The 25,268-nt window shown below is 43.6% G+C and overlaps 2 protein-coding genes across 7 annotated transcripts in view; one reads left to right on the plus strand and one right to left on the minus strand.

Annotated features, from left to right (window-relative positions):
- The window catches only part of LIFR (LIF receptor subunit alpha), a 91,820-nt gene extending 79,857 nt beyond the window's left edge, over positions 1-11,963 (plus strand). For all 5 annotated transcript variants that reach the window (XM_082453694.1, XM_082453695.1, XM_082453696.1 and 2 more), the window contains 4 exons: positions 1,446-1,607; positions 2,530-2,623; positions 4,258-4,336; positions 4,718-11,963. In XM_082453694.1, coding sequence (XP_082309820.1) covers positions 1,446-1,607; positions 2,530-2,623; positions 4,258-4,336; positions 4,718-5,341 — 959 coding nt within the window. In that variant the 3' untranslated portion in view covers positions 5,342-11,963. The remainder of the gene's footprint in view (positions 1-1,445; positions 1,608-2,529; positions 2,624-4,257; positions 4,337-4,717) is intronic.
- Positions 11,964-21,541: 9,578 nt separating this feature from the next.
- EGFLAM (EGF like, fibronectin type III and laminin G domains) overlaps positions 21,542-25,268 on the minus strand; it is a 163,946-nt gene continuing 160,219 nt past the window's right edge. For both annotated transcript variants that reach the window (XM_082453703.1, XM_082453704.1), the window contains 3 exons: positions 25,180-25,263; positions 23,550-23,653; positions 21,542-22,735 (listed from right to left, as the gene is read on the minus strand). In XM_082453703.1, the coding sequence (XP_082309829.1) occupies positions 22,581-22,735; positions 23,550-23,653; positions 25,180-25,263 (343 nt within the window). In that variant the 3' untranslated portion in view covers positions 21,542-22,580. The remainder of the gene's footprint in view (positions 22,736-23,549; positions 23,654-25,179; positions 25,264-25,268) is intronic.

Here is a 25,268-nt window from a genome sequence, read left to right on the forward strand (position 1 = left end):
GAATGGTAGCAGGCCTCTCAACAATGTACCAGATACTAGAAAATATCGCAGCTACATCTTCAAAATACTGAGTGAAAATTATTTTCAACCTAAAATTCTGTACTCAGCCAATCTATCTACAGATATAGTAGTATCTGTACTACTATCTGTGAGTGTAGAATGAAGAAATTTTTAGACATGGAAGGCTGCACATATTACTTCCCCCATGTATCCCTTCTCCAGAAGCTCCCAGAAGAGTGTGTGTCAATCCAAGGAAATAGTGGGGCAGGGAGTTCTAGGATGAGAGCGCCTAGAAGACTTCCAGTGTAGAGCAGACGCCCCAGGAAGCAGCCTGGGGGGAGTGGGCAACAGCTGGGGGAAGCGGAGGCACTGGGGTGTTGTTGTTTTGGACCACATGGAAACTTGTATGGAATATTCATTCAAGGGTGTTGGACGAATCAGTAATTGGTACCTTAAGCAAATAAGAAAGAAAAGCAGTTATAACAACAGAAAAATAAGAAAGGAAACATGATCATACCAAGCAGTTTGTCTTAGTAGTAATTTGTATTTATATGATCATTACGATGTGAACACTGAAGTTACCAAATTTTTTGATGTTTCTCTATGAATGATGTGGGCTCGAGGGGAGAAGGGGTAGTGGTTGTGTGTTAGAACTAATGTCTAATATTTAAAAATCAAGCACTGCCAATTTAAGTTTATTTCAAAATATGGAAGTCAGTACCCAAAGAGACCAGTAACTTGAGTTTGAAGTGATTGATCGTGGTGGGGAAAGATGCTGGCAGGGAACTGCTACTTTCTGTTTTTAGCCGTATAGTACGATTTAGTTTTAAGCTATTAAACTGCATTCTTCTGGTTAAAATTTTAAAAATAATTTAATAATTTAAACAATTCTCCACATTTCCTTTCAAAATGGTTCAAGGGCGTCCTCTCTAATCTCTCATTTGAGAACTCAGATGCACTGCCTCGTTTCCTGCATGGTTTGGAGCGATCTCTGTTGATTTATGATCTTGCTTCCTTGACTCACAGGCATGATCAGCCCGAGTGACAGTGTCCCTGCCCCAGTGGGTTTTGGTTGCGGTGGGTTTTCATGCTCTTAGTAACAGAAAAAGAAGAGACTTTTATTGATTGCCTGCTATAGGCCAGGTATTATTCTAGAGAATGTGCACAAAAACTTCACAGAGCCCTGAGAGCTAAGTCGTGATATTCTATTTCATAGTTAGAGAAACTTAGGTTCAGAGGCATTTAAATAATAGTTACAGATAGCATAGCTACTACCTGGCAGAGGTAGAACTTGAACATGGCTCTGGCTGGCTCCATGGGCCTTGGCCCTGGAGGTGACCAGCATTCAGACTCATTTAAAAAGGGTGTGAATGTGACAGGTTTGAGTAAAACCATGTGATTAAAATGGTATAGATCAGTAATAGTCTTCTTCACTTTAAAAATAGGTCGTTCTGACATAAAGGTTAAGAATATTACCGACATATCCCAGAAGACACTGAGAATTGCTGATCTTCAAGGTAAAACAAGTTACCATCTGGTCTTGCGAGCCTATACAGATGGAGGAATGGGGCCAGAGAAGAGCATGTTTGTGGTGACGAAGGAAAATTGTAAGTTAAATGTTGTCATCGAGTTGCTTTCCAAGCTTAAGTGCATTGTGTTTCTAGTGATTTTTGTTTGTATAGGAACGCCCCTTTTTAAAATTTCACGTTTTGTTACACGTTTATAGTGGGTGGAGGGCAGTATTGAAAGGCCATGAGATGACTTCATATTTATTCTTAGCAGTTATTGCCTAATGCGTACTTAAGAAATTAATGAATTAAGCGTACCTCTGAAGTCTAGAGTTCTAAATTCATGTTGAACTTATATAACGGTCAACTGGTTTAAAATGTTTTTACCCGAAATATTCTGTGATTTTTGACATATCCAGGGAAGAGTGTAAGAAATAGCCTTAAAAAAAAAGCATAAAGCACAACGCTCATAAATTTGAGATGGAAAGTAGAGAAGAGTGATGGACTTGACTAGCTTGTCAACAGCAAAGAACTTTCATTTGATCATGGGCTTATTCTCTAGCCCTTGGCTGGAGTTCATACATGCCCTTAAATAAAGAACCATGTGGAGATGGTTCTCAGCTGGGGGTGATTTTGCCTCCTAGGGGACAGTTGGCAGTGTCTGGTGACATTTTTGGTTGGTGCTACTGGTCTCTGGTCATTAGAAGCCCAAGGATGCTGTTAAACTTCCTACAATGCATGTGATAGCCACCTCCCTGCAGAACACACAGGAAAGAAGTATCTGCCCTAACATGTCAGTAGTGCCAAGGTAGAGAAACGCTGCTCTGAAGAATTTAAGTGTTAGTATAAAAATTATTACAGTACTTTTTAAGGTTATATTTTAATAGTTTTTCAGTTTCCCTGGAGCAGTTTGGATTTTTTCTTCAAATAATCTACTGACTTAAGTATCTGATAATGCGAATTTATTCTCTAGTTCATACTAAAAATGTTGATTTTAATATCTGCAATATTCTCTTTTCAGCTGTGGGATTGATTATTGCCATTCTCATCCCAGTGGCAGTGGCTGTCATCGTCGGAGTGGTAACGAGTATCCTTTGCTATCGGAAACGAGAATGGTAATGGTTTACTCTTGCTGTTTTGTCCTTAAGGGCATGATTATTTAGTTTATGTGTTAAAAAATAAGTACAACTTTTTGGTGGAAACAAGGTAGTAAAAAATATTTGTATTGGTCAGAATTAATATTGGAATTAATATTAGGAAAGAACATGGCACATTATTTAAAAAATTTAAAATTAACAAAGTAAAAGTGTAAATTTTTCCCTACTGTATTTACTAATTAAAGTAATAGCAGTTGTACTAAAAAAATATTTACAGGCATAAATAGGTCAATAGCTATATGCAAGATTAAATGTAGCTTAGTGATTGAGGTATCACTTGTCCTGGTGACCTATTTAGAAAATCTGGTCATTTATTCATTTATTCAACAAATAAGAATGACCCCTCCCATGTGAAGGGGGACATACTGGTGAACGAAATAAGAATGGTCATTAGAATTATAGGATAGTGGGGAGGATGGACGTGAAACCCATAAGCATTTAATAAATATATGGGTACAGATTGTGAGTGGGTGCTAGGAAGGGCACGGGCAGCATGAGAATAGCGGGGAATCATGTCACAGGAGGTGGTCAGGCATCCCTGTGGAAGTTCCACTGCAACAGGCTCCCGAAGGGGAAGGAGAGGGAGAGAATGTGCCAGGCAGAGAGAATAGATTCTGTGAGGGCCCAGAAACTGGAAAGAGCTTGATCTTCTGGAGAAAGTGAGAAGTGTGTGTCTGGGTGCAGCAGCCGAGGGAGTGGTGTGAGCTGAGTGAGGTGAGGTAGGGTAAGAGAGTGCCTCGTGGTCAGCCAGCAGGAGCTGTCCTGGGCTGGGCTTGTGGCACCTGGCTATGTTCATGCATAGACTGTCCTCACTGGCCTTAAAAATGCCGTCATTCATGATGAAGAGAATGTACTCTAGCAATCCTGGCTTATAAATCAAAATAGTAATAGTTTAGAACTGTAGAATACCCTGTTTGGTAACCATATTCTCATTACCCAAAATCACATTTAAAAAATGATTTCAATACAAAAAAAAAAGATAAAGTTAGGAGATAGTTTAGAAGTTAGAGCATTTCGGACTTACATTAACAACATTTCTTTTTCCTGCAGGAATTTCAAATAATAAAGGTTTTTTAACAGCTATAAATATGATAGGGCACTAAGCAAATTTCATTTTTGTTTGTGTTTAGTTTTTGCTCAAGATTAACAGCCTTCCTTTTTCTGATAATCCAGAGCCTGTTTTGAGCAGTAGAGAACTACATAATGCGAACATGTTCCCAAGTAGTTGACTGTGCTGAATCCAGTCTGCAGTATGAATATTTTGGTTATGAGTAATGCCCGTATTTGACTTTTGACTTGACAGCACAATCACCATTTTAATTCTTTGCTCTCCATTTCCATAAGATACATAAGATACTGTAGTTCTAGTAATAGAAGTACTGTTTCTGCTTTTCAGATAGGAACCTCTCAGTGCATTGTATTGAAAGCTCTAGTGACTGATCACGCTGAAAATGATCTTCCATTTTTATCTCAGATATTCATTAGAGTATTCATATGAAACGTCAGAATAAGCCTGATAACTTATTAACTTATTTATTGTCTAATTGATAATCTTATCATTATTAAATGTACTTAATCATCTTTATTTAAAGGATTAAAGAAACCTTCTACCCTGATATTCCAAATCCAGAAAATTGTAAAGCTTTACAGTTTCAAAAGAGTGTCTGTGAGGTAATCCTTTATTTTCTTACGTTTACCTTTGAAGTACTGACTTCCTTTTTTTAGTTTTTTGTGAAAAATTTTTAACATGTCAGTGTCATCCAAAGTAAAATGTATTGAGAAAATAGCAGTGCTTGAACATCTGCTGAACTTCTAAAATTATTCATTTGAATTGTTTGTACATGGTCTTTTTTTCACTACTATTAAGACCAAGGAAAATACTGATATGTAGAAAAGAAAGTAGCTTTGCTCTAGTATGCACTACAGAATAGTAGAGACACATTTTTATAAGCAGCTGTGAAAAACACTATAAAATAATGCTTCTTTTTGTAGGAGAGGCATTGCAACGGCTTTCTGTGGCATCCTAATCCCTGTTTTAAAACTTATTTCCAGGGAAACAGTGCTCTTAAAACATTGGAAATGAATCCTTGTACCCCAAATAATGTCGAGGTTCTGGAAACTCGATCAACAGTTCCTAAAATAGAAGATACAGAAATAATTTCTCCAGTAGCTGAGCGTCCAGAAGATAGCACTGATGTGCAACCGGAAAACCATGTGGTTGTATCATATTGTCCACCGGTCATTGAGGAAGAGATAGTGAACCCAGGAGCGGATGAAGCCGGAGGGGCCTCACAAGTCATTTACATTGACATTCAGTCCATGTACCAGCCTCAGGCAAAACCAGAGGAAGAACCCGAAAACGACCCTGTAGTGGGGACAGGCTATAAGCCACAAATGCACCTCCTCGTTACTTCTACTGTAGAAGATCTGGCTGCAGATGATGATTTAGACAAAACTGCAGGTTACAGACCTCAGGCAAATGTAAATACTTGGAACTTAGTATCTCCAGACTCACCTAGGTCCACAGACAGCAACAGTGAAATTGTCTCTTTTGGAAGTCCATGCTCCATTAACTCCCGACAATTTTTGATTCCTCCTAAAGATGAAGATTCTCCTAAATCTAATGGAGGAGGCTGGTCCTTCACAAACTTTTTTCAGAACAAACCAAACGATTAACAGTGTCTCCCTGTCACTTCAGTCTACCATCTCAATAAGCTCCTGTTGCCGGGTCAGCACTGGGCACCTTGGAGGGATCCTGTGAAGTGTTGCTAGTGAGGTGGACTTCACTCATGCAAGTTACACTGAAAGTGTTAATGTGCTTTTAATGTGGTCTCAAAACCAAAGTACAATAACTCAGAAATTCAATCCACACAACTCACAATTTGGAGCTATTTGTGATTCGAGCCAAAGAATTCTAACATTGCTTTACCTTTAGGAAGCATTTCAATAATGGATACTGCCTGGTCCATACGTGCAAAACAAATCTCACAGCAACTATGTTCTGTTCTGTTGTTCATCAGGTTTTCTCATGCATATACCTTATGGAATTGTAAGCAGATTTGCAGGCAAGGGAGAAAAATGTCAGAGTAACAGATGATGTTTATTTGCCTGACATTTGCTCCATTCTAGATGAAAAACAAGCACAGATTTTAAAACTTTTAACATTATTCTCTAGCCACAGCATTTAAGAAAATTAATATAATTTTTAATGTATCAACAGCAACACCTATTTAGTGTTTTGTTTGATAAAGTATGTTGATTTCTGTGCCTACTGTATAATGGTTATCAAACAGTTTTCTCAGGGGTACAAACTTGGAAAACGAGCGTGACACTGACCAGCTCAAATCAGAATCATGTTTTCTTGCTTTGGAAGATTTTTCACACCGTTCCATTATTTTTTAGCTTTTATGCTAGCTTCCCTTATTAGGTTGCCCTAATATTTAGAACTAAATTTCTAGGACTAGAGACCTTAAGTTTAAAAAAAAAATTCATTGTTTTGTTTTTTGGTGACAGTGTCAGCTTTATAAATATATGAGCAAATTCAATATTCCTCATAAGCATGTAATTCCAGTGACTTACTATTTGAGACGACTACTAAGCAATATCTGGCGGCATTAGCCGTCTGTATAGTTCGGATTGGCCTCAGTCCCTCCTGAGAAGACCATGCTTTGAGCCCCGGTTGCCCAGGCAGTGACGATCTCTGACACCTTCTAGCAGGTGTACCTCCTCATCGTGCATCTTAGCAGTTCCTCCCTCTTAAAGGGTCATCAGTCCAGACTATCTGATTCAGTCCTCAGATTTTTACATGTAAAACTAAAAAGATAATGCGTCTTACAGGGACAGTTACTCAAGGGCTGTTTTATGTGGAATATCATAAGACGGCTTTGAACCCGTGGGCATACCTGTGGGCATACCCGTATTAAAGGTGCAGCAGTTGCTCTGGGCGTCGTCCAGAGTTGTGTCCTCGCAGCATGCTCTGCCCACCGCTGGTTTTCATAAGTGATGTCTAGAATGAATGTGGTTCTTGGAAAAGCAAACTGAAAATCTAAAAAGTGTATATTTTCCCTGCCCTCAGGTTGTCTATGTATTTTGAGTTAAGGCCAAAGTACTTGAAAATTTGGAAGATCTAAAGAAGTCAAGATATGCCTTTTTTTTTTTTTTTAATCATCTGAGGTTCTGTAATGTGTTTGCACATAATGGATCAGTTGTTTTTTTTCTAGCCCATAATGTATCGTTGTAAAAACCATGTTGTGGAAAAAAGCCACAATAAGGGTGACAAGGGAGAAAGTCTGTTTAGGTACTCTGTTTATGAATCCTGATTTTAACTGCTAGGATTCAGTTAAATTCCTGAGCTTCTTGATATATGAACATGTGGAGTGAAATACAATTAATTATGTATACAAATAGTGTAGTAAAACTACATAATAGCTCACAGAAATTTTCAACAATGAAAATTATATCAAGCCAGAGCCACCTGTAAACAGTTCGCTCTGTCTTCTCATTTCTCCTGTTGGGCTCCTTCCCTTTGCTTCCACCCCAGACACTCAGACCTGGGCCTGCCTCCTCTCCCTGCAGAAGCTTGTCGTTACCACACCCCTCTTGCCCCCAACTCATGCCTTTTTCCCCATCAAAACTCGTCGTGTACCTCCTCTCTTTAGGATAAGTGTTGGCCAAGGTAGAAGTTTACTGATCTAAACTCCACTAACCTGAGGTAACGGGAAAAGGCCAGAAGAGATTGTTTGATCTCCGCCATTAATGCATATGTGTTTCAACTGTGACCATCTGTATCCAGAGCCCTATCTAACCTACATTATGACTCATTTGTTTGGCTAATGGTGAATATCACCGGGGCTCTTGAGTCCTATCACTCCATCCAAGACTTCACAGCTTTTTCTGCATGAAGAAGATTCAGAGTGCAGCTCACCTCTCCCCTGCCTCTGGAGATCCATACGCCAGATCACTGGGTCAATGAGAAGCAGAGTATCGCTCTGTTAGTCTGGGCAGGCTCCTTATAACCTGTGATATGCTTAGAAGAGTGTGGTTTAGGTCTGAGGTCAAAACAGTTTTCCTTACCTTTTCCCGTTGAATTGAGGATAGCCAGACCTGCTCTGCAGATGGGAAGGGATTACTTCCCAACCCCTGCCCCACCTGGGCACATGGGGACAGGGCGAGGGGAGGGAGCTGGGGAGAGAGAAAACACCCTCTGTCACATATCTCTGGTTGCTTGTGGCACTGGAGACCCTGGTAAACGTGCACTGTTTGTCAGTGCCAGGACCATGCACACGGGTGACAGGTGGTCTAATAGGGCCTTTCTCTGTCCAGTCACATTAGCTCCTCTTTCTGGGGGAGGGCTAACCAAAGGCTGCTTAGAAGGGGAGGCTAGATGTGTTCCCTCCAGCGCTTCCTGACTGGGAGAATAATTGGGAAACCCCTCTTTCCTGCTAAAGTTTCCAGCTAGAACCCAATCATTGGTTAGAAAATTCTAAATGTCTGACGCAGAAGTATATCCCATTATGTCTTGATTAGTGCTGTGTAAAGCATACATTTTCACATCTCCTACAAGCCAGTTAACTTATCAGCCAGTTTCAGATCAAGCTTCCCTTGTGAGGGATGGAGATTCTGGTGGTCATTTTGACTGCATTTCTCTTGTGAGTGGCCATCTTAAATAAACAATATTGAACATAAAAGTCTTCTTGGAGGCCTTAGCGAGGCTTCTGACGTTAGACGGACCTTGTAAGTTACGTACTGCATGGATTAGCATCCGTATACAATTGAAGTCTTCAGTGTGCTGAACCTGTAGAAGCCTGGATTTGACACGATGGCCCGAGTATCTGGAGAGTTGAATTGGGTGTTCATGTGCTTAGGTGATAGAGGTGCTTTGTTCCTGCAGCTTAGACACAGAGGCAGCCATTCACGGAAAAGTTTCAGCCTCATTTTCCATACCAGCATTGCTTTCATGGTTCACGGATCTGAAGGATTGCATTTAGAACGTCAACTCCTCTTGCGCTCTCGGAAACTGTGATAAAAGTCACATTCTTCAACCTTCATGCAACTTGTATTCTTGTTGGAAATCAGTCCTGTAATTTCTTAATTGTCTTCATACCGTCCATATTTAAAGAACATTACAGGCCTTTCTGTATTTGAATAATTAGATGTAGTTTAGTGGAGACTAGGGAACACTTTCTTCCAAAAGGAATTTGGAATCAATTTTATGATAGCTTGAAATGAAAGTACTCCCTAACCTGTCAATATGCAGAAAATGTTATGTCAAATTTTTCTACTGCTCAGGCACATAACCAGATAAAACTTTTTTTCTCTATTTAATTTTTACTGTTTTCTGTTTTGAACCATGTTAAAATTTGTATATCTTTTATAAAATGCCTTTTTATCCTTATTTTGAAAGTATAAAATCGGGCATCTCAGAAGTCAAATGTAGGATCATTAGCTAATCAGTGGAAGTTCAGTCAATTTTTTATTGACTGAGTTCCATCCCAGAATGTGCAGATTCAACAGAGTTTTCCTGAAAGGTGGTATGTGTCAAGATCTAGCTTGTGTAGGTCTGAGACCATTGGCTTGAAGATTCAAATCTACTCTAGAAGTGACTCCACAGTTTGAGTGAAAACTTGAGAAAGACTCATGCAGAAGCATCACTAGATATCTTATTCCAACCTAATTTTAAGTGTTCACAGTGTCTTTTTATTTGATGGGTACACAACGTGGGACATGTTTGTACCAACCAAGTGTTTCTAGTAAATCAACAGCACATTGATGTGTGAGCTTAACCGACTAGGATAAGCACTCATTCTCCTGATAAACTCTTTCTTCAAAGCATTATTTTAAACTGGTATTTCCTGCTGAAACAACGTTTCATGGTAGCATGCCCATCTTTATTTTTTATATCCAGGAGAAAACCTTTCACAAAAGAAAATAAGTTGTGACTAAACTTACTGGAAATGCAGCCTTTGGACATGACCTTAGAATATCATTGTTAATGGCTTGTTTTGAAGTTGGTCTGTTTATACCTCCATGGATTATGTACCAGGGCTATTAATATTTAAACCTCTTATTTCAATAGGGTGGTGAGATTTTTATTCCTTTTCAGTTAGTACTTTTGTCTTAACTATTACATGATCATATTCATGCTAATTATAATACAGAGGAACTATTTTTAATGCTGATAATGGATTAAAGAACAACATGCTGTTCATTGAAATGTCAGGCTTTATTGTATATGGTAAAATTTCAGGGAATGTGATTTGAATATATCCAAACCCTTATAATTATGATACTGAGTTATGACAGGATTCTATTAATTTTCACCATGGGTAGCGTTTGTTTCTTCCTCTATTAAGAATGTTAATATTTTGGATTATACGTGTCCATGTTATCAAGAGAATTTACCTGTGCAAGACAAATTCCAACTGTGCAACATTTTTATGAAAATGAAAAGTGATGTTTTTAAGAGGGAAACCCTCTGAATTTTTTTTCCTATGTGCAGGTGCCTAGTTGGAGAAACGTAGAAACAATAAATTCAAAAGCTCTTAAATACTAACCAAATACAAAACAGTAATAACTTATATTACTTTTTGGTTGCTATAACTGAATACCCTAAAAACTGAGAGATGTGAATGGGGGGAAAAAAATGAATGTTTAATCGATAAAGAATTGGTTTTTATTACATTTACATATATCTTCTAAGACTGCCTTTGCAGTAGCCAATCAGAACTTTAAAACAAACAAAAAAACTAATAATATAGACCTTATGCTGCACTTAAGCCAAAAATACTTTGTATACCTGATTGAATGGATCACTTAAATGTATTGAATTTCCTTATACATTTAAAATGTACTTCCCTTAAGAATTACTCCATTTTAAATGGGTAACTTTCAATTTCTGAACTTACTATTTTTCCTCAGCATTCCGGTGGTATATTATAAAAGATCGGAAGATTTCTAGGTGGTAATGCAATTTTAATTAAAAAACATGGACAAGTTAACTGTTAGGTTTAACCTTAACATTAGTATTTTTGTAGTTGATCGTAGAAAACAGTACTGAAAAATGATTTTCATAAAATTTTTTTTTCAAATACTCTGTCCCCTGTTTGATTTTCAGTACTTTTTCCTATTATTTATGATATATCCTTCAACTTAATTTTTTCCTTCCAACATAATGTTTCAGAAAAATGTGAATACGTTATGAATACAACACACAAAAAGAAACCCTATTCCATTCACTGTTGTGGAAGGGTAGGTATTACATGATACCCTGGGATTGGGATTTGTTTTATCCAATTATTTTCTCCAAAAGGAGCAAGGTGTTTTCTTACATTTCAATTCAGAATTGCTTGAAAAAGATTGGCCTGGGTAGAGAGACATCCTAAATTTGAGATGGTGCCACCTTAAGGTATGTCCAAAGGTAAAGTCATTTTAGAACACTCAGTTTTCCTAGTAGGAGTGTGTTACCTTTCTTTCTCTTTCATTAGCTGGCCACAAGTCAGAGGTCCTTATAATGCTAGGAAGTTACCATTTTTTACTTTCAAAATTGCATTATAGTGAATTACTGTTTACAAAATACACATACTGTGAACAGATATGTTTTTGTCTTTTATAAGGTTGTTTGTAGAATGAGTGTTTTTTTAAAGGGGATGTTATATGTTAAATATTTTCAGTTTTTTATAAATACTAGTAACTGTTTACTAATTTTTGTTTGGTCAGGTGTGTGCAAATGTAGCTGAAAGATAGGGAGAAACTGCAAATCCAGAACTGTTTCATTTTTCATTTCTTGAAATGTTACCACTACAGACTTTTTTTTTTTAATCTGAATGATCAGTTGTGATGCTCTGTACCTAAAATCGTGCTTAATCATATCAGGAAACATTTAAATATACATATGCAGGAAGCAAACTATAGATTGCAGTATATTTGTGTGATATTCAGTCTGATTCACAAAAGTCTGAGTTTAATACAGAATAAAACAACTCCACTTACAGAGACAACAACTGAAGTATTTTCTACCTTATGAAAATTTGGAGATTATGTTGCTGTTAGGAAAAATTTGGACATTTTATATCATTGTATAATTTCAGAATTTAGTTTCCATATCTTTTGGGAGACATGGTTAATAGCAAGAACATAGAATATAAGTAACCTATTACTAAGACACCTTAAATGTAAAACTAGTATGCTTGGCTGTTAACTCTAAAGATGTTACTTATGTTTGTTTTTAAAACATGCATGTATTTAACAATTTTATCATAGTATTGTCATGGAAAAAATAAATATATTTTCTTACAACTTACACTGACAGATTTGGGCATTATTTTGGGGTTTTTTTTTTTCCTCCTATTTTAAGCACTTAGGAGAAGTGGCTCCTGCTTTGTTGTTAATACTTTCAGTTCTGTCTCATAAGAATTATAGTGGTTATGAAGCAATCACATAGGGCTCTGACTAAATTTTTAATATTTTAATATATTTCTATGCCATTGATATAACCTTCCATAAGTTTTCTTAAATCTATATTCTATTTACCAGACAGGTTACCATAAAATAATCAGATAGTGGGGAGCCAACATTATAAAACACATACTAAATAAATACTGGTCCTTAAAGTATGGTTTTTAATTTTTTTCCTCTGAGGATAACCTAAACATTTCTTGAAATTCTAGAAATATATCAAAATTTTATTATCAACTTTTTGAATTTGGAAATATAGTCATTGATTCAGCAAAACCTAGTAATTTTAAAGGATGAAGTGATCTTAAATAGAATTTCATAAGGGGGGAAGTTAAGTCTTCAGTCTTCTGTAGCCTACGCTCACCCACAGTAACAACTGATGTATTATGAAGAAACTGTAGACACCAATTTTAAATTAACTGTGAAACACATGTTAGTATTTAAGTACTATTTAAGAGCTCATACATGTGGTCTGTCCTTTACGGAGACCTCAGTGCATATCTAGTTTCCCAGATGGTGAGTTCTTGAGCCAAAATGTATAGCACCATCAACCCCAGGAAGTTTGAAAGTATCAAAAGGAGAGGAATGATGTAGTTATTAGGGGAAAGCAAAATAGAGGTGTATGAGTAATGTTTTTCATGTATGGTATTCAACATTACACTAAAATGTTAGCGTACAAACAAGTTCATTACAAAAGGCCTGTGTAAGAATTGGTTTTCAGTGGCCTATAAATTTGATCCATTACCCTTCCCCCAGAGTGACTAATAATAGAATTGAATTAAAAGTACTTATTCAGTCTGCAAGAACCAATGAAGTTGAAGTAACAAGAGATGTCTTAAACTGATTTGAGATTAAACCCGAGATGATTTTTATCCCAGAGTAATTACTTTCAGATTAAAGAAACAAGAAAAGCGTTTAAGGATGATTTTGATAGAAACTGTTAAGTGGGAATCATGTTAAAATGAGTACAACTGCTGTGCATGGAGCTCATAATTATCCATCCCTACACGTTTGCAAGATGAGAAAGAATTTCAAGTCTCAGCTGACATTGAAACCTTTTCCCCCTCCTGTCCCCAGCCAACTTGATCTCGGCCGCAGAGCTGGGTCTTCACTCTGGACTCAGCCTTCAGAAGCAGGGTGGGTCTGGTTCTCTTCCTGGCACTAGAGGCCTTGCACACACACCCCACCCACATTTTCCTCGAGTTGATGGAGAGGCGGGAAGCCTTGAGGAAGCAGAGCATTAACAACACGTGGCCCTTCCTGGCCCCAAATTGCCCAAGGACCAGTGCAGACGACGCACCCTCTTCAGAGATGTACCTGGAGTCTGACTTTCTCAATCACCTTTTGTGGCTCCTTTCTTCTTCTGTGGCTTCTGCAGGTGTCACGCCCCGGGCAGCGGCTGCCTCGTGTGAGCTGCGCAGCCCTGGCTCCCGGCCAGTTTCACCACCACTGACTACCTGGGCGACCCCGGAGAAATTCCTCCACCTCTCACCTCAGCTGTGGGTCTTGATAACCTACCTTTGCGCAGTTGCGGGGATGGCGGGTGGCGGACACAACGCTCCCGACAGAACAGATGTCGGGTTGTTACGCGCTCCTCTATCCCTTGAGAAACCTCAGGAGCACCTCGGACTTTCTGACCCGCACCTTAAAGATGTAAATGCCTTAAAACTGGCTTAGATGCACCTTAGGTTAGTGACATCTCTCAGGTACCCAGAGGGGAGTTAGCCAGCAGGAGGCCTGCTAATTAAAGCACGGGATCTCTTCCCACGGGACCCGATGCTGTAGCCTTCACCTTTCTTCGCTTGGGTAACTTCTTCCGGTCTCCGTTTAAGCGGTGCTGCTCAGAGTAAGTCTTTCCAGGCTCCTGGGAGCCCCGTCGTCTGCCTTCCCAGCACGCCCACCTCTCCGTGGTCCGAGCGGCTTCGTTTGATAGCAGGAGTTGAACGGCTGCATCCACAGAGCTTAGCGTAGTGTCCGCCGCATCACAAGTGCTTGATGAATATTCTTTGAATAATTGCGCCTCGAAAGAAAAAGCAGTTTAATATGTTTCCCCAGATATTAGAAATGTTATCTTACAGGGAGGTGATACGCCTGTGGAAGAGTCTCCAAGGATGGAAAGACAGGGCAGTCCTCGTGGAGCTGGCATGCCTCGGAAGAGGAAGGAGTCCTCCCAGGTCATCTGGGAGAAGATCCTGCTGTTCACGGTGGATGCTCCAGTATTTGTTGCATGCAGCTACCCTTTGTTCTCCTCAAAGCAGATTTGCCCTCATCCTGTTATCTCTTTGACAGGAGCAGATAGGGGATAAATGGGCTGTATCTGAAGTGACCACAGGTTAGGGCCCTTCTCCCACCCACTGCCCATTCCCCACCTCCTCCCGCTTTAAAATGTATTTCACCCTCTCTGTCGGGTTCTCTCCATCCTTCCAAGTGACAATTTGCATCACCAAGCGATTCGTTCCTGCCCCCATCTGTCTTTCCACAATCGCATATCTGCTTCTCTAGGAGACAATCCTTGCCCCATCTCCCAGGCATTTACTTGGTGGGCAGGTGCCCTGGTACTTGCTGCAGGCTGCACTGGGCTATAGTCTCCTACTCCACCCAGAACTGACACATACCTCTTCTCTACACCCGAAACTCTCAGGCCAGACGTCCCCAAAGAGCTGGACCCGTGGTTTCAGGCTCCTCCAAGTCTACAGCCTTACATTCAGAGAGAAGAGGGCGCCCTTCCTCCCGGCTGCCAGGGAGGACTCTGGTTGGCCCGGCCTGTGTCACGTGTCCATCGCTGGTCCAGTCGTGTGGCCCAACAGAAGTTCTATTCAAGGGCCACTTCCACAAGTACCACATAGTTAGAGTTGGAAGAGGACCAGTCCCCCAAAGGAAGGGAGGTGATATTCTGAGTGGACAGAACAATAAATCAGCACTATAGACTCACTGAAGAAAGCTAGAGAAGAGATAAAAGGAAAAAGAAAAAAAAATCCCTCAACCTTCTCATGCAGCATTAGCTATTTTTAACGTTTTACTTTTTGTCCTTTCAGACATTTTTCTATGTGAATGTGTATGTATATATATATTTACACGTATTTTCATATGTTTGTACCTGTATGCATATATATAAAATTATATTGTATATTCTATTTTGGAACTTGATTCTTTTATATAACATTTTGAAAATCTTTGAATATCAATAGGATATTTTATGGCATTATTCTTTCATGGATATATAAGATTCCAAAGTATAGATGAATTCTTTAAATTCAGCATTCTGGACATTTGTACTGTTCACACTTTTCATTAAATAATGGATGACTTTAAAACTCAGATGAAGCTGTTTGGCACTGATTTTTTTCAGCATTAAGAAGCCACACTTGAATTCACACTAGGTGCCACTGGCCCGTGATGCTCAAGAACTCCCAAACCAGCTTTCCTATGCTGTCATATGTGGTTTTCACCACTGAGTGACTAGTGAAGATTATGACCTAATGCAGAGTTCTACTGCTTACATACCGTTTCCTCTAAGATGATGGGGCGGCCAGCAGGAGCTTGGAGCAGGGGCTGCTCAGGGCTCATCCACTGAATTCCAAGCTGGGCCCCTAGTCATTGGTGACAGTTCCAGGACCAAGGGGAAACAGGATTTTGCAATATTTATTGATATAAGGAGGAATTTTAAAAGACTGCCATGCTCTCTGGGAATAGAAGTTCTCTTATCCTGGGAGTCTTGGTTTGGCTCATGGTTTGGGGAACTAAGAGAATGTGGCACATTCTTCGGATGGGACAGCACATGACGTAAAGTGCACTTGAAGGAAACAAAGCAGGTCTCTGGTGAAGTACGGTCTGGAGGTGGGAGAGACTGGGGTCAGAGGTGAAGAGGGTTGGCGGAGGCAGATTCTCAGATGGTCCCTGGGACTCCTGGGCCCGGCTCTACACACCTGGTACAATCCCACCCCCTGGAGTGTGGCCCGGCCTGTGCCTATGACGGGAAGGCACTCCCACAATCAGGTTACTCATCAGTCGACCCTGTGTTAACGAAAAGGGAGGCTGCACAGGGCGGACCTAACCTCATCAGGAGATCTTTTACAAGAGAGACCAGGCCTCTCAGAAAGACGGTCTCCTGCTGGCTTTGAGGAAGCAGGTGCCCAGTGGCCTTGGAAGAGGGCCCGAGTCTCCAAGGACCCCACAGGCCTGGCCGATGCTGGTTTGAGGAACAGAGACTTCACTGACCTTTATGTTCTCCCCGGTGCCTCGTCCAGGTTGGTTTGCACACAGTGAGTACCCACGAGGGGCCGCTCCAGCAGTGCTCGTGAGGATCCAGGAAATCATTTCGCACCCCCGGCCCACCCTAACAACCCCAAAGCCTCCGAACAAACTCCGAGGACTTCAGGCTTCCAGGCCAGAGGAGGTCACGTGACCGTGAATCAGGCCCCAGCCCTGAGGGGCAAATCCTCTGAGGTGCTGGACCAGGAGATCACACAGCTTACTCTATTTCTGAGGCGAACATGTGGCCTGGACAACTATTGGGCACATTTTCTACTCTACTGGACAGTGCCCCCCGTTTCATACCCACCCTGCCCACAGTTGCCCTGTGAACCCTAAGGTCTGTGAGAGCAAGGCATGCCTGCCGCCAGGGCTGGGAGTCACCATGCAGCAGGCCTTGTACCCTGACCCTCTCTCCTCCACAGTCCTCTTGTCTGAGGGTCCCTTTACTCTGCCTCTACTTTCCTTCAGCCAGTTTCCTAACAGGGCTTTCCATAGCTAATCCTCTGGCCTGGTGCCCGTTGCTTTTGTTTCTAAATGAGCGTAGATGAGCAGATTCCTTGCGCTTCCCTGGCCTTCCTTCTCACAGATATTCCCATCCAAGTCCCCTTCTAGCCAAGTTGGAGGTGCAGCCCCTTAGCACCAGGCTGTCCGAGGCAGCCAGAGCCCCAGGCCGGGCCCTTGCTTGAAGGTGGGCAGCTGGGACATGGGGGGAGGCCTTACCACGTGTTCAAAGATCTCTGTGCCTTGGTAAACCTTTGGGATCTTGAGCAAGTCAGAGAGACAAAGAGAGACAACGAGAAAGGCAGCAAACGCAGCCCAAGCGCTGAGACACATAGTTTCTTGCACGTCTTTCCAGGAAAAGGCGAGTGCTCCTGGGAGCCGTGCACTTTCTAGGATAAAGACGTCTTAGCAAGGGCAGGAGGAGGAGGAGAGGCAGGGAGTTTTTTTCTGTTGCCTGCCCTGCTCTTGCTGTTCTCAGCTTGGCCAGGGCCGGGCAGGGGCCCAGGGGAGCACACCACTGCTTGGAAATAGCTTGCAGCAACTCCCCTGAGTGCTGGAGGTTATTTGTGGAGGAGAAGCCAGAGGCGAGAAGGAAAAGACTTCAAGCCCAGACCTCATTGCCTGTCGGGGGCCCTGAATCCCTCTCCGACGGAGTGGCTCTGGTCTCTGCTTTCAGATTTGTTCAACCCGGAGTCCTTGCGATGGGAGAGCTTTGGAAGAAAGCAGACTTGGAGCTGTGATGAGAGCCCAGCAGGCAGACACTAGGGGACTGGCCTCTGCCCAAATCCCCCTCACCCACAAGACTCTCCTGCCAATGACAGCTAACCGGAGGGAGCCCCAGAATGCCCCTGAACAAGCCTCGGGCCCACGGGCCGCTGCATCTGACTGAAGGCTGGGTAAGGGGTAGAAAAGTTCCACAGTGAAGCACCGTGGTTGTGTCCTGTGGAAGGACCAGGAGCAAGTCACTTGGTCTTTCTGGCCGGCTTTTGTCTTTGTGAGTCAAACTGGCCTTGCCCATGTGCTCTGGCTGTCATCAAAGGAGGGCTGTTGCTGAGATCAAATATGTGAACATTCTTTGAACATGAGGTTGAAGTGCAATTACTCACAGGGCCTGTCTCAGCAGCCAGACCATGCTGTTGAACTGGATTAGTCATTTTGCTGCCTGAATATAGCCACCTGTAAACTGGAACTTCCTAATGACAGCCTGTCACTTCCACCAGGACGCACCAGCTTAAATGCCTGCAGACCTCGTACTCCACGGCCTCCCTGAGGCTGAGGCAGGGCCGCTGATATTTCCCTTGTCTGTTTAGTGCGAGCTGTAGAATAATACCCAGTGCTGATGCAGTTGAATGACCCCCCTTTTCCATCTTGGCAAGTAATTATGCAGACCGGGCTGAAAGCAGCACAAATCCCTTACTTTGGATTCTGATCTTGGACTCCGTGCTGGCAGCCCTCGTCCCTCTGGGCTCCTTCTGGATGGTAGCCCTAGAGCTCTTCTTTCCTGCCTTTGACCAGCTAAGCACACACCCTTCTCAGCTAAGGGACTGGCTATCTCAGAGCACACACCTTACCGCCCCTCCACCTGCAAGGGCAGCGACTGAGGGTTCCTAGAAGAGACCAGGAAGGTAGTGGGAGGCAAGCAGTAAATGCTCCATCCAAGCCCCTCTCCTCAAGGACGAATCGTCTATTCCATGTGGAGCTGGAATTCTCTGCCTTTATTCTCGCCCTCAGCCAGGCCTCCGCAGGCTGCCCCTTGGTGCTTCCCTCCCTGGGAAGAGCAGCCTTGGAGGCAGGGGGCTGGCTATCAGAGCTCTGAGAGGGGCTGCGAGCCCCTCCTTCTCGCTCTTCTCTTTCCTTTGGGAGCTCTCTGTGCTAAAAACAAGCTTGCTGAGAATCCTATTTTTCTGGGTGAAAGGTGAAAAATGCAGCACTTCCTCCAAGTGGAAAGCACTGGGCCCGCCAGCTCCGGGCACATTTCCGAGATCCCTCCTCCCACTCGGGGGAGGAGACAGCTCCTTGCCAGGGGGAGAGGAGAAGAGGTGGGCGGTGGAGGGAGGGAGGGAGGGAGGCGAGGGAACCGGAAGGGAAGCACCGGTTGCTCTGAAGCCTGGGCTGTGGGCATGTGGAAAGCAGAGGGCCCGTTTGTGTTGGAGGGGCCTGGGGGCTGGACAGGCCTGGGTCCAGAAATGGAAGGCAAAGAAGAGGGCGGGAGACCGGCAGCTGCTCAGAGGTGCCTGAGTCGCAGGGTCACAAGCTGCCGCTCCTCGGACCCTGGGGCAGCATGGGGACAAAGATGACCCCGCAGACCTTTCTGAGAAAGAGCCCCCAGGCGAGCTTAGAGGAAGCACATGCCGGTGCGCGAGTCAGTTTTTGTAGGAAAAGCAAGAACATTCCCCTTCTTGACACCACCCCAACCGTCCTTGCTTAGAACACATGGGAAGTTCTGGAGAATTTCCTCAGATGCTGATTGTGGGACAAAAGCTTTTCAGTAACCCAGGCTTCGTAATATCCTTCCTGGGCGGGACAGGGATGGCGTTAACCTTCGAGCTCCCTGGCTCCTCCTCAAACCTCTTCCTCCAGCCAAGAGTCCAGCCAGCCTTCTCCGACATGCCCCTCCACAGAGCCGCTGCCCAGAAGCCATGGCGCAGATCCCTTCCCCTGCCAGGCCCTCCTCCTCAGAACGACAACACGGCTGCCAGGTACCAGGCAGCAGGTGGACGAAGGGGGGACAGCAGGGGCACAGCAGGCAGGGCTGGAAGAGGCAGACACTGCTCCCCCCCGCTGGGCCCGCGACTGCAACCTCCCAGGCCTCGGCGCAGCCCCAGGGATCCCACGGATGAACTCCTGTCAGGGGCCGCCTCATCCCTGTTGCACCATTTCCTCAACAGCACAGGACTTGCGGTGGTGGATTGGTTGCGCTAATGGCCCTAATTTTCCACCCTCCTTGAATCCATGCTCTGTGCCAGGTGACTTTGCAGTTGCTCTCACAATGGAGATAGAGTCTATTTCTTCATCTCTTGAATGTACGGACTTTGACTAACACAATGTGGCAAAGGTGACATGAGGCAGTTCCAATCCTAGGCTGTAAAACGCCTTAGACCTCAGTTCCGGTGCTCTCACCCTCCTCCATCACCGAGTGAAGGGCATGTCAGGCTAGCTCACGGGTCCCAGCAGGAGGGCAGAGTAGACCCAAGTCACCTCCCCATCCCAGCCAAGGCTACGATAAGCGAGCCACCTTACACATGTGAACAAGTCCCACTGAGACCAGAAGAACCACCTAGTCAAGCCCGGCCAGGATCAGCAGAAATGCCAAGCTGACCACTCGAGGCATGGAAGCTATCAGCACATCTTGCGGTATGCCACTGAAGTTCTGTGGTTGTTTGTCGTGCAGCATTATTGTGGCGATAGATAGCAGATACACTTAGAGAGGAAACCGGGGGACCCACAAAACCAGGCTGCGTTCTCCTTGGCTCTCCTGCCCATTTGAACCCAGGTCTAATCCCTCAGCTTCAGGACAAAGTTTATATTCTCCCAACCACCTGTGCTATAAACTCATCCCATGTTTCCCGAATTTTGGCCACTGAGAGGGTGAAAGAGCTTGGGATATACTGTCTCTTACCCTGTTCTCCCACACTGAGCCCTCCCATATGATCAGCTCCTCTTGGGTCCCCCTATTCTGCTGTCTTCTCACCCGCAGCCTCTCTATGGCTCTGACTTCATCACGTGTCACCCCTCTTTTCCTAGCCCACCTAGGGAAAGGCAATTCATCACCCCCATCACTCCTGGGCCCCCAGCCCCGGGTTACCGTGTTTTTCTCAGGATGACACTTGCAGGGAACAACAGCCCATCCGCAGCACAACTCTTCTGGCTTCAGCTCAACTGGACATTTTGCCAAAATCACCGTGACTTTTTTTTTTGGACTGGAGGCAATCGATTCAAAATGTGAATCAATTGGAGTTGTGAAAGCAACTCCATTATATCTTGGGAAGCACTGACCCTGGATGTCTCCAAGGAGACGGTGTTGAGGTGAGGGTGACAGGGAGGTGGTACACCCACTCTCTACCACGTGGCTTTCTCCACACCGCACTCACAGGTGACATACGCGGGAGAGGATGAATTGCTGTTGTCGTGACCATCATTGCTCTGAGAGGAAGGATCCTGGTCATCGAAGGTTCCCAAAGACAGCAGGCAGAAGGGTGAAGCTCAAGGTGAACGTCTCTAGTTTATTTATTCATTTTTTTAGAATCCTTAATGTGCCTACAACTGTGCTTGGCACAAAGCTCGAAGCCTTTGCTGACCGCCTGCTGCACAAGCAAGGGCAGAGTCATGATGGGACTAATTATAGGCGCTTGTGTGAGGTGGGTCACATTTCCCTCCTCTCTGGTGGCAGCATTCATCTCACTTGCCCTTAGCAAGTCCTGCCATGGGGATCTGCCAGTGAGCCAGCTGTCTCCGGGGTCACCGCGTGAGTAGCAAAGTGGCACTGTGATGGCTCAGAAGGAAGCAGTGCCGCTTCTCTGGTTCTTGCCCAGATGCTCAGACCAGGCTGAGGGCGCCCCCAGCTCAGCCTGAGAAACACTGACTGTATTCGTGTCCATTTCTAGACACCGCCTCGGGAGGTATCACTAACCCCTCCACAGGTGAACGAACGACTAAATGAACGTGCTGTAGCCTTCTTCATCTTCTTTATTCAAGTTCACTACAGACACCCCCCCACTTAGAACCAGAATAACAGTGACCCACCTCAGTAACACATGTGCCTTTCCATCTGCTTATTCTGGAAGCTTCACAGTCACCTCCTTGAGTCACCATTTACCGAGAGAGAACCGTCAGCTCCCCGAAGTGCCCACCCCAAGTTACCTACCCTGCTCTGCTGATGCCACAAAGGGCCCAGACAAGTCTCCTTTGGGAGAAAATTCTTAGGAAGTGTGCAAAGAATTCAGGGCTGTCCACCCAAACTTGCAAAAGTATACTGTATGGACAATCTGTAGCTATAAAAATATACACATACAAAAGGACAGCTACAAAGTCATGGCGCCCATTTTCTTAGATTTGCATTATAAAAAGTACGGATTTCTCATTAAAGGTAAACTTTCGGGGGGGCAGCTTTATAATTATGATTCTATCTCTAGTCTCCCTTAATCCTTATTTTCATAGTCAGAGCACAATGAACCAGCCAGTGAGGAGGGGAAGGGGTTAACCCTAGTAATTCATGGACCAAAGTAGAGAAATTTGAGGTTCAAGATCTTACAGTCATTCTGCTGTCAGTAAGAGTGTCAAGAGTCAGGGGAGGAGAGAAGTATTTTAATACTGCCCTTTGGGTCTCTCTCTCTCTCTTTTTTTTTCTTTCTTTTTTTTTTTTTTTTCTTACAAACTATGAATCACAACACAGTCATTGAGCTACAGCAGACAGGCTCAGAAATTCGCCGTGATGTGTGATCTCTGGCGGCCACTACACATTCAATGGACAAAGTCCGACGCTTCCTACACAGAGCATTCCGTTGGGTTTGGCCCACAGAATGTCAGCAGGAAAGGCCACCCAGGGACTCTTGTCTCGGTCCTAGTTTCCCATCAGGGTGTACTTGCTCCTTGATGAGAGGAAACACACTTGGTCCCCGTGCCTCTGTGTGTAGTGTCAAGCAAGGTCTTGGGGCCCCCGGGATTCTCAGGATAGAAGGTTCTGTCCCTCGAGCAGAGCCAACTGCTGTTACTTGGCTCCACAAGTGTTGATGTTTTTCCCATCCACGGCGTCTTCCACGAGGGAAATGTGGTAATCGGTGGACAGGGTGAAATGAGAAATGCAGCCCACGAGGCCTCGCATGTACTGCCTGTTAGTGTGCAGAGCAATTTCCTTCATTCCACCTGCCAGGAAGCCAAAGGAAGATGACGTGAGTCAAAGGGAAGGATGTCTCTTCAGTATGCCTGAGTGTCTACTGACCAAGGCGTCCCTCAGCTGACAGGATAGGTGAGGCTGCGGTACCTAGAACTCAGGACATCGCAGCTGTCTAATTTATAATTATCCTTGAAGGAACAAGCTGACTTGGATCAATTTGATACACAATCAGAGCCTATAAGTATCCAACTCATATGTGATTTCCGACCTAGTTGACCACTTAAAACCAAATAGTACCTGGTAAATTTGAAATGTTGTATAATGTCAACAAAATGTAGTATGTGTGGTAAGAGGTGATGTTATCTTAAACCAAGAGAAATACACTGATGTTGAATGCTTTCAATTAAGTTCACTTTTAGGAAATATCATACAGATAGAGGTATCTTTTCATGTTGATGTGTCAGCGTTAGTGGGTTCTAAGCTATTTACAAAAATACCACTCATTCTAACTCTGAGGGGGCCAGAAAGACAGATCCCCCTTCCTCAGGGAGAATTCAAGGAGCTATATTTAGCAGGTTCCTGTTCTATAAACAAGAAAAGCAGGGTTTTCCTGGTGGATCGGTCCACAGCACAAAAGCATCTAAGTGCTTCCTGACCCCTCAGCCATGAGTCAGAAGTTCAGAAAATGGAAGAATGGAATATCTGGAGAGCTTCCTGATTTCCAAGTATTTGACTGATCCAGTGAAGTACACAGCTTTGGGAAGCCCCAGCATGACAAACGGAAGGCTAAGAAGAAAATGCACTGGCATAATTTAGGTTTCATCAAAGGTCAAGGTCACTTACCCACATACAGCGCTCCATTGATGTTGAGCTGCCTCATCATGCCAGGTGACTTGCCTGTTCTGGCCCCATAGTCATCCACAGTTATCTTTCCTGATTGGCCATCCCTGTAAAAACCGCCACCATTTTTGGAGCTTCATTCACTAATTCAATCATGCATTCATTTTAATACAAATGTATTACTGAAATCCTTACTAAGCACCAGGCACTATACTAAATGATGGAGCTGCCAAAATGAAACAAACAAAAACAAACAAACAAAAAACCACCGAAATTCCTAAGACAAACAAAAAAATCAAATTGCCGGTGATGCCACAGTGTCACCATTCTATGGTAGAAGAATGGCCGGGAGCTGTGGAATTCTACAGGATGACAACAGAAGCCCAGGGAAAGCTTCTGAAAAAAAGATTCTGAGATGCGTTTTGAAGGCTGGGTGGGTCAGGTGAAGGAGAAGGCTAATGCAGACAGGAAGTGGCAACGACAAAGAGAGAAAGGACATGGGGGTTGGTACAGACTGAGCATACAGAATTCTAGAGGTGGGAACAGAGTAGTAAATGATGAAGCCAGAAGCAGATGGTGAAGGACATAAAGAGCTTAGTTAGAATTTATCCTGAAGGTGAGAGGGAACCAGAGAAGAACGTTAACAGGAGGAGTGGTGGTGACATGGTGAAGCATGGTGAGTGTGGATGTTATTCTAAGCACAATGGGAAGCCAATGCAGTAGTCTTTGTTGGAAGAAGATTACTCTCAGGGAGGACAAAGAATGGCTTTGAGGTTTCTAAAGGACCCAGAGAGTCACCCAAAAGTGACTCTGAGGACAGTGGAATGGAGGTGTTCATCTGTGGCAAGGGCTTTGCAGTTTTTTAAGGTGGTTTCCAAAAAGCAGCCACACTTCTCCTCCTTCTCCTTCTTTTCTTCCTCTTTTTTTAACGAGTTCTTTATTGGTCTTTTAATGTTCCTTTTTTATAGCAATCACTTCTTGTTTCTTGGGTTAATAGCCTCTCTTATCTCACTGATGATATTAATGTTTTCATCATCGTTTTCATTCATAGTCTCTGTTTCCTCCAAGTTGCTTTGTTATATCTATTTGTTCTGATATCCATCTTTCATACTGGAAACTTTTTTCAAATGCCTAGTGATCCCCGACTGCCACACAGATAAGTGTTGAGCACCAAGAAACAGACTGGAAGCCCTGTGTGCTGGATGGCTTTTGTTGACTGTGCTGTGATCTGGCTCAGTAATTGCCTTGGGGGAATACCTGGATTTCCTATTCTTCTTACTGTGGGGTATAGACCTGGCTCCCAGCATTCTGGGATCTCCTCAAAGTCCACCTGCCCTGAAATCTTATCTCACTAGAGATATCTAGATCTCCCTGGAAGGTGAGGGCTTCTTCAAGTTTAGCCATCGACATTCTTTCTCTAGAAGATCTCTAATGAGTGAAGATTTGGGAGTTCAGCCTCTCTGGCCTGCTAGTGTTAGTAAAGGGCACAGGTGGGAGTTGGTACCGAGATGCCCTAATGACCCGGATCAAGGATACTTGGATGCCAGGCCAGGATGGGGAACAGGAAGTGGGACTAAAGGGAATTGGAGAGCACATCCCGTCAGCTCTGTCTCACACTGTGGCAGGTACTCACCGAACAGCCTTGACTCGGTGCCACCGACCATCATTGAATGAACCGTTCACCATGATGGATGCTACACCACTGCCCAGGTTATAGCTAAA

Source organism: Balaenoptera physalus (assembly GCF_965194825.1).
Source record: "Balaenoptera physalus genome assembly, chromosome: 3".
NCBI lineage: Eukaryota > Metazoa > Chordata > Mammalia > Artiodactyla > Balaenopteridae > Balaenoptera > Balaenoptera physalus.